We start from the raw sequence: 16,348 nt of genomic DNA, 5'->3' as shown, positions 1-16,348 counted from the left end.
TTAGCAGACAGCCATTTTCCATTCTCTCAACATGGCCAAACCACCTCAACACATTCATATCCACTCTAGCTGCTAACTCATTTCTTACACCCGTTCTCACCCTCACCACTTCGTTCCTAACCCTATCTACTCGAGATACACCAGCATTAAATTATATATTGTTTAATTGCAGTTCTGTATTTCATTATGAAGTTTTGATAATATCTGAGGTTTATGGTTTTAATTGGATGTGTGTTTGTAAGTTAAGGACCTAATATAACTGGTATGATCTATAAAATTACAGCCTTTGGCCTTTGTGTTGACTTCAACATCCCCAACATTAGCCAAACTAGAATAAACACTCGGTAGAGCACACATCTTCGCCAACTCCACATCATAAGATATGCAATTGAATTACAGTATGCACATTTTGGCACTAGTTTCATGCAAATTGTATAAATATTGATCACAATATACCAGACGTTTTTTACTTTTTCGTGACATGAAATCTAACCCGATCGCTCCCAAAATCAAATGAAATTGTTTTTTGATTTTGGATCGCGGTAAATTATCCCACCAAATTTCATGGGATGGGTCAAATAGTTTTTGAGTTATGCGAATCATAAACAAACAAACATACTAACATGAATAAAAAAATACATGCCTATCAAAACATAACCGCAATAATAAGAAAAACTCGCAGAAACTCAAACTCACCTCATCTTCCCGCGGATACCGACACTGAAGGATACTCTCTTCCTTCCCTCGATGGCGCGGCAGCCTCTGGTAGAGCTCCTCCGTCAGGAATGGCATGAAGGGAGACGCTAGGCGGAGGCACGCGTCCACGCACGTCCACAGAACCTGGAAGGAGGCGTTCCTGGGTCCCGCTTCGCCGGATCTCAAAGCTGGCTTTATGCTTTCCTGTAAAACAATGTGACGCCGAGGAATGAGGGATTTTAATTTGCATTGTGATAATAAACTTAAGTTGATGTTGGATTTCCCAAGTAGAATCAACAATCATCTGGGTGAGAAGAGGATTTTAAAAAATACTTTACCAGGAAAGGAATGTAGAATATATGACACAAACATAAAAGACATGCTCAGTACAATATAAGGATTAACCCTTTTACCCCCAAAGGACATACTGATACGTTTCACAAAGGCCATCCCTTTACCCCCATGGACGTGCCGGTACGTCCTTGCCAAAAAATGCTATGTAATTTTTTTTCATATTTTTGATAATTTTTTGAGAAAATTCAGGCATTTTCCAAGAGAATGAGACCAACCTGATCTCTCTATGATGAAAATTAAGGCTGTTAGAGCAATTTGAAAAATATATACTGCAAAATATGCTGGGAAAAAAATAACCCCCTGGGGGTTAAGGGTTGGAGATTTCCAAATAGCATGGGGGTAAAAGGGTTAACAAATGCAGCCGTTTCTATTCCACTGCAGAACAAACGCCTCAGACATATCAGGAGTTAGGCAATTTTAATCACCACGCTGGCCAGTGCGGATTGGTGATGGTGGGAGACTTTTGTCTGATCACGCACAGTAAACCTACCTAGAATTGGAGGCCCTGACTAGTAGGGCTTTGCTGATCATGGCCATACACAAAACCTTTCACTGAGTTAAGGTATCCCCACTCAGAAAGGGACAGTACAGTATACTGTACAATAAAAACAAAATAGAATATACTATGCAGTATAAAAGAAAAAGAATGAACAGAATATAAAAAAATAAAATAAAATGTGAAATATACCACAAAAACAAAATATATACAGTACTGTACAGTATATGACAAAACATAATAAATATTATACAGTAAAAGACAGAAATGAAACAGTGCACAATATACAACAAAAAGAAAAAAGGAAGTATAAGCAAGCTATTTGCATTCTGAAATGAAGACAGTCTTTAGTAAGCAAGTAAATCGAGTGACAAGAACACCGGATAGTTACCAAATAAACGTCGCAGAGGCACTTGTACCAGAAATGTTCGAACTGCACGACAACGTGATGCAGGTTGAATATCGGAATGTTTTTCTGCGCGCTGCTGACGAGTTGGGACAGCTGACTCAGCACCCATCTGTCCATTACTGTTAAATTGTCTCTTGAAAGAAAGAGGAAAATATAATAATACAGTAATAATAATAATAATAATGATAATAATAATAATAATAATAATACAGTAATAAAAATATTAATGATTATGATATTGACTAGTGTACGTGATCCGCCAAATATGACGGCTAAATATTTTGATAGATATGCACACGCACCCTCTCTTAATAATAATAATAATTATAATAATAATAATAATAATAATAATAATAATTTAAAAATTAGTAATAATAATAATAATAATAATTTTGAAATTAATAATGATAATAATAATAATAATCATAATAATAATAGACTACCCGAGGGACAGGGAGAGACCGAAGTTATATATTTCTATATATGTAGCTAGACACTTTCTCTTTATTATATAGGGGAGATAATAATATTACAGTAATAGATAAAATGTATGATAACGCAAGGGCTGAAATTACGTTTGTGCGTTTGGACACCAAAGTTTATTAAACGCTTTTGCATAAGATGATTTAACGTTATTGTATTTCTTCGTCCACAGACATAATCCATCGTCTTGTGTGCAAAATCATTGAGATTAACATTTACTCAAAATTAATTTAAAGAGTTTTCTGTCATAAAAAAGTTTTAGTCAAATTCTTGTGTCATTTTCTATTAAGTAAATATGGCTTGAGAATTAAAAAAACTCTAGATATTTATAACTATAGTTTATCTAGTACTCTTAGTAAAATATAGTTGAATAACATCATTGTTTTAAACACCTTACATCGGTCTGTTATTCATACAAAAAGAATTAATTACTTTACATCACATGGAAACTTATCAATGTAGATACTGTATATGGTTTTTATACTGTATAATGAAAGTGATTTGCAAGTACTTTTTCCTGTTCAGTACATGTATAGGAAATGTATAAATCACTTTTCTGGGCTCGAACCTGTGCCGCCCAGTGAATAAGCTCCATTTAGCACTTATTCTTAGGTAATTTACTGCTAAATATACCAGAGAAAAAATGTAAAGGAGTGCTAGGTTAACTAGCTCGCTCACCTATTGGTGTCGGTATAAAATTGGGCGTATAATCCAGAGGTCCCGCACTATTTAGATTCATCCACGACAGAAACCCCAATAGAGGAGAGCCGTTCAACCTCACTCGGTACTACTAACAATGCATCCGCTCAGAACCCAACTCCTTTTAGCACGACTTGTGCAGTAACCCGCATTTTTGTTGTGCTCTCGTTTTGGATTATTTTCCATTGGATTATGGCATCTTCGTCGGTTTCTCAGGAGACACCGTCTAAGTTAAGTACCAAGCTTGGTTTTACTGTGTTTTGAGCAACCTAGATCGTTTAATATTTATATTATAGGAGTTTATTCTCTTCGTCATATCGATCTTGCTTGATTTCACTACAGTTGGTACTCCTGTTTTTGAGAGCTTTTAGTTTCACTCGCGGTGTTACTATGTGTATTATTAAATATTATTTGTTATTGTGAATATTCATTATTTAGCGTTTAGAATCCTCGTGGTTCAATTTTAGGGCCGATATCATTTACGTATCGTTATGGCTGCCGACCTTCGTTGCTAGGCGGCAATGTTATTTTTAAGCCATCAGGTGTGTGTGTCTTTTGTGATTTAATTATTATGTTGCATGCCTTGCCCAAAAAATTTCTATGTGTTTATTTATATAATTTTTAACGCTATTATCATTATAATGAATATTTGTGCCATTACTCCGTTTGATCTGTCTGGTTGGGGATCGTCAGTTGGTAGCCCTGCTGCCTCGTATCACGTGATCCTCCCCCATGCTCCCCCTCTCGCTAGGTGGGTGGCTAGGCTTCTCTCCCCCTCTCCCCTAGGGGACCGTTGCCTTCCCTCCTTGTAGAGGGGGTAGTTCAGTGTTTATGGACTTTGTCCTCCGGGTGTCCCGGCGGGTTCGGCTCTGTCTAGTCTGGTTGGCCACCGGTCAACAGAGTTGGATCCCGGTGCACCCTATTTTATATTCACTTATCACACTGGTTTATGTTATATGAAACCCTCTGGGTTCCGTTGGCGGTTCTTAGCTACAGTTCCGCCCCCCCTATTATTTTATAACATTTCCTATGATTATATAGGATGATTATATGACAGATCACTACCCCGGAGTCTCTATATGAATTGGTTTTGGATATACCTTTATTTCCCGGCCCGGGGCCTACCCCGCCCCAGGAAATCAGACACCATGTGTCTTAATTCCTTGTTATTGCATCCTTTTTTATGCTCCCGGCTCGACCGGAATGGATTGCTATACTTTAGTTTAAGTTACACTTATGTTTAGGCCCGGGTCCTCCGGACTCGCCCCTACTTAAGAATATTACAGTTAAGCTCTAATCTTGTATTAGATCTATGTTAGGCCCGGGTCCTCCGGACCCGCCCCTACTTAAGAATATTACAGTTAAGCTCTAATCTTGTGTTAGACCTTTGTTAGGCCCGGGTCCTTCGGACCCGCCCCTACTTAAGAATATTACAGTTAAGATCTAGTCTTGTATTAGAGCTATGTTAGGCCCGGGTCCTCCGGACCCGCCCCTACTTAAGAATATTACAGTTAAGCTCTAATCTTGTGTTAGACCTTTGTTAGGCCCGGGTCCTTCGGACCCGCCCCTACTTAAGAATATTACAGTTAAGCTCTAGTCTTGTATTAGATCTATGTTAGGCCCGGGTCCTCCGGACCCGCCCCTACTTAAGAATATTACAGTTAAGCTCTAATCTTGTGTTAGACCTTTGTTAGGCCCGGGTCCTTCGGACCCGCCCCTACTTAAGAATATTACAGTTAAGCTCTAGTCTTGTATTAGATCTATGTTAGGCCCGGGTCCTCCGGACCCGCCCCTACTTAAGAATATTACAGTTAAGCTCTAATCTTGTGTTAGACCTTTGTTAGGCCCGGGTCCTCCGGACCCGCCCCTACTTAAGGGAATTACAGTTTCTCATATACTATTCTTTTTATAGATGGTGCATTGTCTGACGCCGGCCTGTGCAGTTGTTATGCACCAGCCTTGTGGCCACTCCGTCTGCCGATCTCATGCCCCTTGTGGGGTTCAACTGGAAGACGTTGTGGTATGGCACCCGGATAACTGTGTGATTTGCTTCGACCTCATCACTACCCTTGGATCTGACTCGGTGAGTCCCGTTGGCTATGTTGCCTTCTTATTTTACTATTAGTAAGATCTCTATGGTCTTGAAGGACCATTGGGAGTCTTCCCTTTTATAATTCCCACTATTATTTCAGGCATCCCCGGAGCAAAAGTCTGCGGCTCGGGCCACACTGAAGGTGTGGGTTGGTGGTTTTGCCCGGAATGTGAAGTCTAAGCGGCCGTACGTCCTATCTGAGGACTACTGCTCCATGGTTTACCCCAACGCTAAGTCTTCAGCCGCTGTGGCTAGGCATGTGGCAGCTCCCATCATTGCCCACATTGATGCCACCATAACGGGTCTCATCGATCCAGAGCAAGATCCATCGGACGCCCCCGGAGGTCTGGAGGATAATGTTGCCTCCATGAACCTGGACGTCGAACCAATGTTACTAGACGAGCCGGATACAGGTAGGGTAAGTGAGGCAAGTGCTTCCGGCGCTGAGATTCCTATCCTCAGCCCCGCTCTTTCTTCTTCTTCTGATCGCTCTTCTTTTCATGGAATTTCTGGGGACCGTGATTCGTCTCAACGATCATACCCGGTCCCCCCTAAGGATAAGTCTACATCAAGAACCTTACCCAAAGCTCGCAAGCCCCACAAGACTTCCCATAGCTCTAAACAAGGTACAGACCTGTCATCAAAAGCCTCTGGTTCCTCCTCTAAGTCTCACGACCCGGGAGTTCATTCCGCCCCTCCTGCTGCTAGCCCGGGCCTTTCCGAATCAGCCATGCTTCGCATCGTGTCGGAGATGCAAGCAAAGTTGGTTTCGGAGATACATTCTAAGATGGACACGATGTTCTCTAACATCGGTCAGAGACTTGGGGCTTTAGAGCAAGGAGCTCCGGAGAGAGTCCAAAGCTCTCTCATCCCGGATGCCTCTAAGCTCCCGCCGTTTGCCAAGAACAACCCTTGGCGTATGGCTCTTCATTCCCCGTTCTCAGACGGAATGTTGACTTTGGAGGGCCTTGGCACTCGTCCTCTAGAGGACTTTGAATTCTTTCCTCCTGGTCTGGCATTTCCATTTCATGGTTATGCCAGGCTTACCGAGGAAGCTTTAGTTCGGTTAGACAAGGTCCCCAAAGAGACGGTCATCTTCCCGAAGGAGCAAGCCCAATCTGTTTGGGCCAGCTTTTTGAACGACATCGGCTGCACTAACACCATGCTGACGCCTTATAAAAGCTCCTTTACGATGTTCTTAATGGACAAGAACACCTTGACTCCATGCGTCAATAAGGTGGCAGAGCTTGCCTTTCAATATGCTCTGGAGGAGAAGCCCTTGCCTCCCATCCGAGAGGTGGATCCAATCTCCCTCCTTCTTCCCTCAGGTATTGAGTGTTGGGACAACGTCCATACCACCTTTACCTCCGGCAAGCTTGCAGCAGACTGTGCCTCAGTCTTGTTTAGTGAGAAGCTTCCCCGTCTCCCGGAATCTCTCATTAAACAGGAATATGATTCCCGCCTACGTGTGGGCCGTACTCTAAACTTGGCCACATCCACGGAGTCGATAGCCTTGACTTACGATACGGAGAGTATTTTTAAGTCTCTCAACAAGGCTACATTACAGTCTTTATATTATGACCTGTATGACTTCGCTACTGCTAAACGCAGATGTCGCAAGCATGTCCTAGCTGAGGCGACGATTAGGCATGAACCTAATAAGCTCATCCGGTCCTCCTGTTGGGGTCCAAATCTCTTCCCCGAGGATCTCGTAGAGGAAGTCTTGCCGGAGGCCACTAGAGTTAATCAGAGCCTTAAAGCCCGTTGGGGTTTGACCCCGAAATGCAAATATGACCCCGCAAATTATCAAGCCCGGGGTAGGAAGAAGCTTCGTCCATATACCTCCACCCAGTTCAGGCAACAGCAGAGTGGCTCGTCCAACTTCCGGCGGCCTCTTCCCCCATCTCCTGTTGTCCCTGCACAGCCTTCCACCTCTCAGGCTCCTTCGGATGACTATGTCACCGTTCTGCTCCCTAAGAGCCAGCTTTCTGGTGCCTCCTCCACTTCTCCTGCCTTTAACCAGTCTTACGAGGCTCGTAGCTCTTCCCAGAGTTATGGTAGAGGTAGAGGCTACCACCGTGGTTCTAACCAGAACAAAGGCAGGGGAAGAGCCTTTCGCAGAGGAAAGAATTTCCGAGGCGGACGTGGAGGCAACTCCTCAAACCAATACTGAGGTGCAGCAGGTAGGGGGGAGGCTCTATGCCTTCCGCAACAAATGGAGGTTCAGTCCCTGGGCGTTCAGTATCATCTCCAAGGGACTGGGGTGGAGTTGGATTCAAGGACCTCCTCCTCCGAACAAATTTCGTCAACATTCCACTCCGGACCTGGTCGAATTTGTCCAGGATCTTTTACAAAAGAACGCCATACAAGAAACGAAACACCTGAAGTTTCAAGGTCGGCTGTTCAGTGTCCCGAAGAAGGATTCGGACAAGAGAAGAGTGATTCTAGACCTATCCCTTCTCAACTTGTCCATTCAATGCGACAAGTTTCGAATGCTTACCGTCTCGCAGGTGCGGACCTTACTTCCCCGTGGGGCCGTCACCACCTCTATCGATCTTACAGACGCCTATTATCACGTCCCGATAGCGAGACACTTCCGTCCGTACCTAGGCTTTCGCTTAGGGGACAAAAGTTACTCCTTCAAGGTGATGCCCTTCGGGCTCAACATCGCCCCAAGGATCTTCACAAAGTTAGCAGAAGTCGCTGTTCAGGAACTCAGGAATCAAGGGATTCAAGTAGTAGCCTATCTGGACGACTGGCTCATTTGGTCAGACACCTCCCAAAATTGCCTAAAAGCCACTCACAAAGTCATCCATTATCTTCAATCTCTAGGCTTCCAGATCAACTTCAAGAAGTCCCGCCTTCTTCCAAAATCGAAGTTCCAATGGCTCGGCCTGCAATGGGATCTTATATCTCATACTCTGTGTCTTCCCAGACCCAAGAGGTTAGAGATTGCAAGGAACACCAAACGCTTTCTCAAAGACAAAGTAAGTTCCAGACGACTCCAAGAGAGGATTCTGGGGTCCCTTCAGTTTGCCTCAGTGACGGATCTTCTTCTGAAGGCAAAATTGAAAGATATCAATCGTGTCTGGCGTTCGAGGGCGAACCGGAAGCTCCGGGACAGGAAAGTCCGCCTTCCACCCATTCTACGGGAAAGACTTCTTCCTTGGACAAGAGCAAACAGTCTGTCAAAGTCAGTTCCCCTTCGATTTCCGCCTCCGAAATTAATCATTCACACGGACGCATCCTTATCAGGTTGGGGCGGCTATTCTCAGCTCAAGAAAGTTCAAGGTCTTTGGACTCCCTTGTTCCGCCAATTTCACATCAATGTGCTAGAGGCCATGGCAGTTCTTCTAACCCTGAAACGTCTCGCTCTTCCCAAGAAACAACACCTTCGTCTGGTCCTCGACAGCGAAGTGGTGGTCCGCTGCCTCAACAGAGGCGGATCAAAGTCAGGGCCTCTGAACCATGTTCTAGTAGCCATATTCTCCCTAGCAGCCTTGAACCGTTGGCATCTTTCAGCTGTCCACCTGGCGGGAGTCCGGAATGTAGTGGCAGACGCCCTGTCCCGGACCTCCCCTCTAGAATCGGAATGGTCACTCGATCTAAAGTCATTTCGGTGGATTCTCTCTCAGGTTCCCGGTCTCCAAGTGGACCTCTTCGCCACGGAATCCAACCACAATTTGAGAGTATATGTGGCTCCCAATCTAGACCCTCAGGCTTACGCCACAGACGCCATGTCACAGAATTGGGACACCTGGGAAAAGATTTATCTCTTTCCCCCGGTGAATCTTTTGCTGAAAGTTCTAGACAAACTGAGATCCTTCAAGGGACAAGTAGCCTTGGTCGCACCCAACTGGCCCAAGAGCAACTGGTATCCTCTCCTGCGAGAGTTGAGACTATACCCTCACCCGATACCCAATCCGGTTCTGTCTCAGATAGTACAAACACGCGTTGTGTACGCTTTCTCAAACATTCAGAGCGCCCTAACTTTATGGACTTTATGAAGTTTGCGGCTATGCATGGTGCCAATATTGATCCTCAAAACACCTTGTTCCTAGAATCGGATAAACGGGATTCCACCATCCGCCAGTATGACTCTGCAGTTAAAAAGTTGGCAAAATTTTTAATAGACTCAGACGTGAACTGTATGAACTTGAACCTTACAGTCACTTTCTTTAGATCGTTATTAGAATCAGGTCTGGCAGCCAATACTATCACCACTATTAAATCGGCTCTGAAAAAGATCTTCCTAGTGGGTTTTAACATAGACTTAACCGACTCTTTGTTAGCTTCAATTCCGAAAGCTTGTGCCAGACTGAAACCGGTTACTCGTCCTACCCCGGTGACCTGGTTCCTTAATGACGTACTCAAATTGGCTTCTGATACCATTAACAGTTCTTGTGATTACATTCCCCTTCTCAGGAAAACACTTTTCCTGGTGAGCTTGGCTTCCGGGGCAAGAATTTCTGAATTGGCAGCCTTGTCGAGAGACCCGGGTCATATTGACTTCCTGCCTTCGGGAGAGGTCCTTCTTTCTCCTAACAAATTCTTTTTGGCTAAGAACGAAGACCCTCAAAACAGATGGTCCTCCTGGAAAATTGTTCCCCTCACGCAAGATCCGTCTCTGTGCCCTGTTACTACTCTTAGGTCTTATTTATCCCGGACCTCCTCTAACTCCTCGGGGCCTCTATTCGTTAGAGAACAAGGCGGTACCATTACTATTAAAGGGATCAGGCAACAAATTTTGTATTTTATTAAACAAGCTAACCCTGACTCTTTTCCTCTTGCACATGATATCAGGGCGGTTGCTACCTCGGTGAACTTCTTTCACCACATGAATTTTACAGACCTTTCCAGGTATACAGGGTGGAAATCACCGTCAGTGTTCAAGAAACACTACCTTAAACATTTGGAAGCCCTAAAATTTTCTACAGTACCCGCAGGGAGTGTAGTTACTCCCAGGTAACTCACAGGTTAATGCCTTGTCTCTTTATCTCTCCCTCTTACCTGCCTCATTTATACCCTATTGTATTCGTTGGTCTCGCACCTGAATACTGTTATTATATTTGTAAATTTTTATACTCCTGAGTATCTGTATATATTATCACTCACGGCATTATTATACCTACCTTATTGGATTTATGTTCATATTTAAGATACCCTTATAATTGTTTTTTGGTACTCATCTCTGATTAAAAGCATCCTGTATTTCCCTTACGCTTATGTTTTTTCCTTTATTTTGCAAGTTTGGTGACATTTTCTCTTGTATAGATTCACTGGGCGGCACAGGTTCGAGCCCAGAAAAGGGATTTTGACGTAGGAAAAATCTATTTCTGGGCGAAGGACCTGTGCCGCCCAGTGAACCCTCCCAGCTCCTCTCCCTTGGAGTCCCCAAACTTTGGGTGCTAAGGAGTTGGGTTCTGAGCGGATGCATTGTTAGTAGTACCGAGTGAGGTTGAACGGCTCTCCTCTATTGGGGTTTCTGTCGTGGATGAATCTAAATAGTGCGGGACCTCTGGATTATACGCCCAATTTTATACCGACACCAATAGGTGAGCGAGCTAGTTAACCTAGCACTCCTTTACATTTTTTCTCTGGTATATTTAGCAGTAAATTACCTAAGAATAAGTGCTAAATGGAGCTTATTCACTGGGCGGCACAGGTCCTTCGCCCAGAAATAGATTTTTCCTACGTCAAAATCCCTTTATAAAGTGAAAATCAACTCAAGTATATCCTCAAAATGAACAACTTAGGGCATGGCATTACTTATAAGAAAATTATCTACAAACTTTCCTCTAACGACATTGATTGTCCTCTCACAGACTACCGACACGTAAAAAGTGTACATCACATCTTAAACTAGAGTATGAAGATATAAATCTTACAATGGAATTCCTTGCTTCATATTTAAAACCATCATCAACATTTTAAAAGTGACAATATCCTCTCCCCAAAAGATGCAAAGAAATAAAAATGTGCCTAGATTAGGGGACTTAACCACATCCCTAGGGACTTTCCCATACCCATGGGGACTTATCAATACCCCTGTGGACTTTCACAATCCCATATGGTCTTTCCAATGCCCCAATGAACTTTCCCAATCCCCCTGAGACTTCTCCAATCCCCTTGGGACTTCCCCATTTCAGTTATTGCTATCAGTCTCAAGGACAGCCTTCGCAAGAGAACTCACATCTGCGAGGAGGTCACACTAGAGCAGCACTCTTCGGGGATGCCATTCAAAGCCGAGAGGAGGAAGCGCATGACCTGCCAGATCTTGTTGCCGAGGAACTTGTGGTGCTCCATCCTGTTGACGTCTACGGCAACGAACTGATCTTGAAATACAGAAGGAGAATAGTCGTAATTGTAGGTCATCAAATGCTGAAACTTGAATCGAATGTTTTATGGTGAACAGGCCGACATAAGTCTCTTTTTATGGTTTATTTATGAAAGATCTATTTCATTGATGTTAATGTTCTTAAAAATGATATTTTAATTATAAAATAAATTTTTGAATATACTTACCCGGTGAATATATAATAGCTGCTGCTCCAGCGGCTCGACAGAAAAACACACAAAAACTCGCGAGCGATCGCTATGAAGGTTGCGGGTGTGCCCACCAGCGCCAACTATTGGCCAGATACCGCATATACATGTAAACAGACCCAATTTTTCTCATCCTGCTGGGTCTCTATCGGGGAGGAAGGGGGGGCCTTTAATTTATATATTCACCGGGTAAATATATTCAAAAATTTATTTTATAATTAAAATATCATTTTTAAATATTTAACTTAGCCAGTGAATATATAATAGCTGATTCACACCCATGGTGGTGGGTAGAGACCAGAGTTAATTAAGTTTACAGCGTATATGCTTAGAGTTTTTGACAGTTATATCATAACAAAACCCAAATATATAAAGGTACCTGGTAAGGAAGTTGACTTAGACGATTACTCTGCCTTATAAGTCTGTCTTCCTCACGAAGCCCAGCGATCCTCTTAGGATGCTGAAAGACTCCCAGGAGCTGAAGTATTAAGGGCTGCAACCCATACAACAGGACCTCATCAAACCCCTAATCTGGGCGCTCTCAAGAAATGACTTTGACCACCCGCCAAATCAACCAGGATGCGAAAGGCTTCTTAGCCTTCCGTACAACCCAAAAAACAATATTAAAAAACATTTCAAGAGACAGATTAAAAAGGATATTGGAATTAGGGTAATGTAGTGGTAGAACCCTCACCCACTACTGCACTCGCTGCAACGAATGGACCCAGTGTGTAGCAGTCCTCGTAACGAGTCTGGACATCTTTTAAGTAAAATGACGCGAACACTGACTTGCTTCTCCAAAAAGTCGCGTCCATAATACTTTGCAGAGATTTATTTTGCTTGAAGGCCACGGAGGTTGCTATAGCTCTAACTTCGTGCGTCTTAACCTTAAGCAAACATCGGTCTTTCTCATTCAAGTGAGAATGAGCTTCTCGTATTAAAAAAATCTGATAAAATATGACAAAGCATTCTTTGACATAGGCAATGATGGTTTCTTAACTGAGCACCATAATGCCTCAGATTTACCTCGTAATGACTTAGTATGAGCTAAATAGAACTTAAGAGCTCTAACAGGACATAATACTCTTTCCAGTTCGTTGCCTACGATCTCTGATAAGCAAGGAATATCAAAAGATTTAGGCCAAGGACGAGAAGGCAGTTCATTTTTGGCCAGGAAACCAAGTTGAAGTGAACAAGTGGCTTTTTCTGTAGAAAAGCCGATGTTCTTACTGAAGGCATGAAGTTCACTGACCCTTTTAGCCGAAGCCAAGCACACTAGGAAAAGTGTCTTGAGGGTGAGATCCTTCAGGGAGGCTGAATGTAATGGCTCAAACCTGTCTGACATGAGGAACCTTAGGACCACGTCTAAGTTCCATCCAGGAGTTGCCAAACGACGTTCCTTAGAGGTCTCGAAAGACTTAAGGAGATCTTGGAGATCTTTATTGTTGGAAAGATCTAAGCCTCTATGTTGAAAGACCGAAGCCAACATGCTCCTGTAGCCCTTAATCGTGGGAGCTGAAAGGGAGCGAACCTTTCTCAGATGTAAAAGAAAATCTGCGATTTGGGCTACAGAGGTACTGGACGAGGACACAGATGCTGACTTGCACCAGTCTCGAAAGACTTCCCACTTCGACTGGTATACTCTAATGGTAGAAGCTCTCCTAGCTCTTGCAATCGCACTGGCTGCCTCCTTCGAAAAGCCTCGAGCTCTTGAGAGTCTTTCGATAGTCTGAAGGAAGTCAGACGAAGAGCGGGGAGGCTTTGATGGACATTCTTTACGTGGGGCTGACGTAGAAGGTCTACCCTTAGAGGAAGACTTCTTGGAAAGTCTACCAGTCATTGAAGTAGCCTACCTCGGTGAACCACTCTCTCGCGGGCCAGAGGGTAGCAACCAACGTCAACCTTGTCCCTTCGTGAGAGGCGAACTTCTGCAGTACCTTGTTGACTATCTTGAATGGTGGGAATGCATATAAGTCCAGAAGAGACCAATCTAGTAGAAACGCGTCTATGTGGATTGCTTCTGTATCTAGGACTGGAGAGCAATAGATTGGTAACCTTTTGGTCAACGAGGAGGCAAAGAGGTCTATGGTGGGTTGACCCCAAGTAGCCCAAAGACTCTTGCCCACGTCCTTGTGGAGGGTCCATTCCGTGGGTATCACCTGACCCCTCCGACTGAGACAGTCTGCCAAGACGTTCAAGTCCCCCTGGATGAATCTCGTCAACAGGGAGATGCCTCGATTTCTTGACCATAAGAGAAGGTCCCTTGCGATCTCGAGCAGCATGAAGGAGTGTGTGCCTCCTTGCTTGGAGATGTACGCCAAAGCTGTGGTGTTGTCTGAGTTGACCTCTACCACTTAGTTTCGAAGAAGCTTTCGAATATCATCAAGGCCAAGTGGACTGCTAATAGCTCCTTGCCATTGATGTGCATGCTCTTCTGACTTGAGGTCCACAGACCCGAGCATTCCCGACCGTCCAGGGTCGCACCCCAACCCAAATCCGACGCGTCTGAGAACAACACGTGGTTTGGGTTCTTGACTGCTAGGGATAGTCCCTCTCTCAGACTGATATTGCTGTCCCACCATTTCAGGCATGCCTTTACTGGTTCGGAGACTGGGAATGATACCGTCTCTAACGTCTTGTCCTAGTTCCAGTGAGAGGCTAGATGGAACCGGAGAGGCAGAAGGTGTAGTCTCCCTAGTGAGACAAACTCCTCCAGGGATGAGAGAGTCCCTACGAGACTGTTCCAACTCCTGACTGAACAAACGTTTTCTTTTCAGCATTAGTTGGACTTCGAGCAGGGCTTGTTCTAATCGGTGGCAGACGGAAAAGCCTGAAAAAACTGGACTGCGAATCTCCATCCCCAAATATAGAATAATCTGGGATGGGATCAGTTGGGACTTTTAGGTTGACCAAAAGTCCCAACTCCCTGGCCAGACTCAACGTCCAATGTAGATCCTGCAGACAGCGAAGACTGGACGATGCTCTGAGAAGCCAGTCGTCCAAGTACAGGGAGGCTCGGATCCCCGATAGATGGAGGGATTTTGCCACATTCCTCATGAGCCTCGTAAACACGAGAGGAGCAGGACTGAGGCCAAAGCACAGGGCTCGAAACTGGTACCCCACATTCCTGTAAACAAACCTCAGAAACGGTTGGGAATCCGGGTGTATAGGAATGTGGAAGTATGCCTCCTGAAGGTCGAGAGAGACCATCCAGTCGCCTTCCATTAATGCTGTCAAGACAGCCTGGTAGACTTCATCGTGAAGTTTGTCTTGACAATGAACACATTGAGCGCACTTGCCTCTTACGTACTCCTGCAGTGAACATGGCTGCCAGATCATTGGAGCCATCCCTGAGGGACTTGTTCCTGCAGAGAACGTGGCTGTCAGATCATTGGAGCCATCCCTGAAAGCCTTGTTTATGCATGACATAATTGTACAGCAAAACTTCAAACGCTCGAAAAAACTCCTAACAGGAGATGGTCTAGCTCTGAAGTCGACCATAAAATCTTGGAGCGTCTCATGGCCAGGAGCCAGGGAGAGTCTATGAGGTTAGAGAAGTCTATCTGGGCAGAGGCAGGAACTCCCAAGCCGAGAACTTCTCCCGTGTCATACCAGACTCTCGCTCTATAAGCCAGCTTAAAAGTAGGGAAAGCAAAGGCTGTCTCCCCCAAACTCCTCCTGGTGATAAACCAGTCGCCTAGCAAACGTAAAGCTCTCTTAGAAGAGCGAGAGAGCACTAGCTTATAAAAACAACGGCTTCGAAGTAGCTAGGCCTAGTGTAAACTCTGACGTTTAGGCGAACGAGGAGCAGCAGTTACAAAAAGATCCGGACAAAGATCCTTAAAAATCAGCATGATTTATTTAAAGTCCATAGAGGGCTAAGCAGCTTTAGGCTCCTCTCCGTCTGACAGAGTCCTCAAGGGAATATTAGTAGGAGGGGGAACAGCAACTTCCTCATCTGAAGGAACCTTGTCCGACAATAGCCGAGTCTCAAGCAAGGGAGAGACCTGCCGTGGTGGCAATGCTTGACAAGCAGAGTCCACACGCACTGGTGCATTAGTAGCGGACCAGGACGCAACGTCATGTAACTGCTTAACAGTCTGTGAACTGTCAACAACAACAGGTGCGGGAGGACGCTCGGCGTCCACTCGAGACTGTTTTGACTGCCTAGTCTGAGCAGTCAAAACAACTCTAGACTGCGGTAGTTGACGCTCAGCGTCAAAACAAGTCAACTCCGCTGGTTGGCGAACGTCCTGAACGTCAACAGGAGCATTAGGAAGCGGCCTAACGTCCAAATGCGGCTGAAAGCCAACACGTGACCGCATCGAGTGAGGCTCTACATATCGTGACTGACGTGACTTAGCTACGCCAACGTCAACAGGATGCACAAAGGTTCGTTTGGGCGGCTGAAGGCCAGGATCTCGATGAGATAAACGGCTAGGATCAACGTGAACCTTATCGGCAGAATAGTCTTCCATAAGAGAGGCAAGCTTATTCTGCATGTCTTGCCGTACAACCCATTTAGGATCAACGGGAATGGTTGCGGTAAGAGACGAGGGTAACGTCTGTGACT

The 16,348-nt window shown here is 44.6% G+C and overlaps 1 protein-coding gene across 3 annotated transcripts in view; it reads right to left on the bottom strand.

Moving 5' to 3' along the window:
- Positions 1-16,348, bottom strand: part of LOC137647194 (valine--tRNA ligase-like) — an 89,452-nt gene that overhangs the window by 5,581 nt on the left and 67,523 nt on the right. For all 3 annotated transcript variants that reach the window (XM_068380521.1, XM_068380523.1, XM_068380522.1), the window contains exons 14-16: positions 11,423-11,564; positions 1,938-2,088; positions 697-900 (exon numbers count right to left, since the gene is read on the bottom strand). In XM_068380521.1, the coding sequence (XP_068236622.1) occupies positions 697-900; positions 1,938-2,088; positions 11,423-11,564 (497 nt within the window). The remainder of the gene's footprint in view (positions 1-696; positions 901-1,937; positions 2,089-11,422; positions 11,565-16,348) is intronic.

Source organism: Palaemon carinicauda, chromosome 9 (assembly GCF_036898095.1).
Source record: "Palaemon carinicauda isolate YSFRI2023 chromosome 9, ASM3689809v2, whole genome shotgun sequence".
In the NCBI taxonomy this organism is placed as follows: Eukaryota; Metazoa; Arthropoda; class Malacostraca; order Decapoda; family Palaemonidae; genus Palaemon; species Palaemon carinicauda.
Note: the sequence above shows the minus strand (reverse complement) of the source record. Positions and strands in the feature narration are given on the sequence as shown.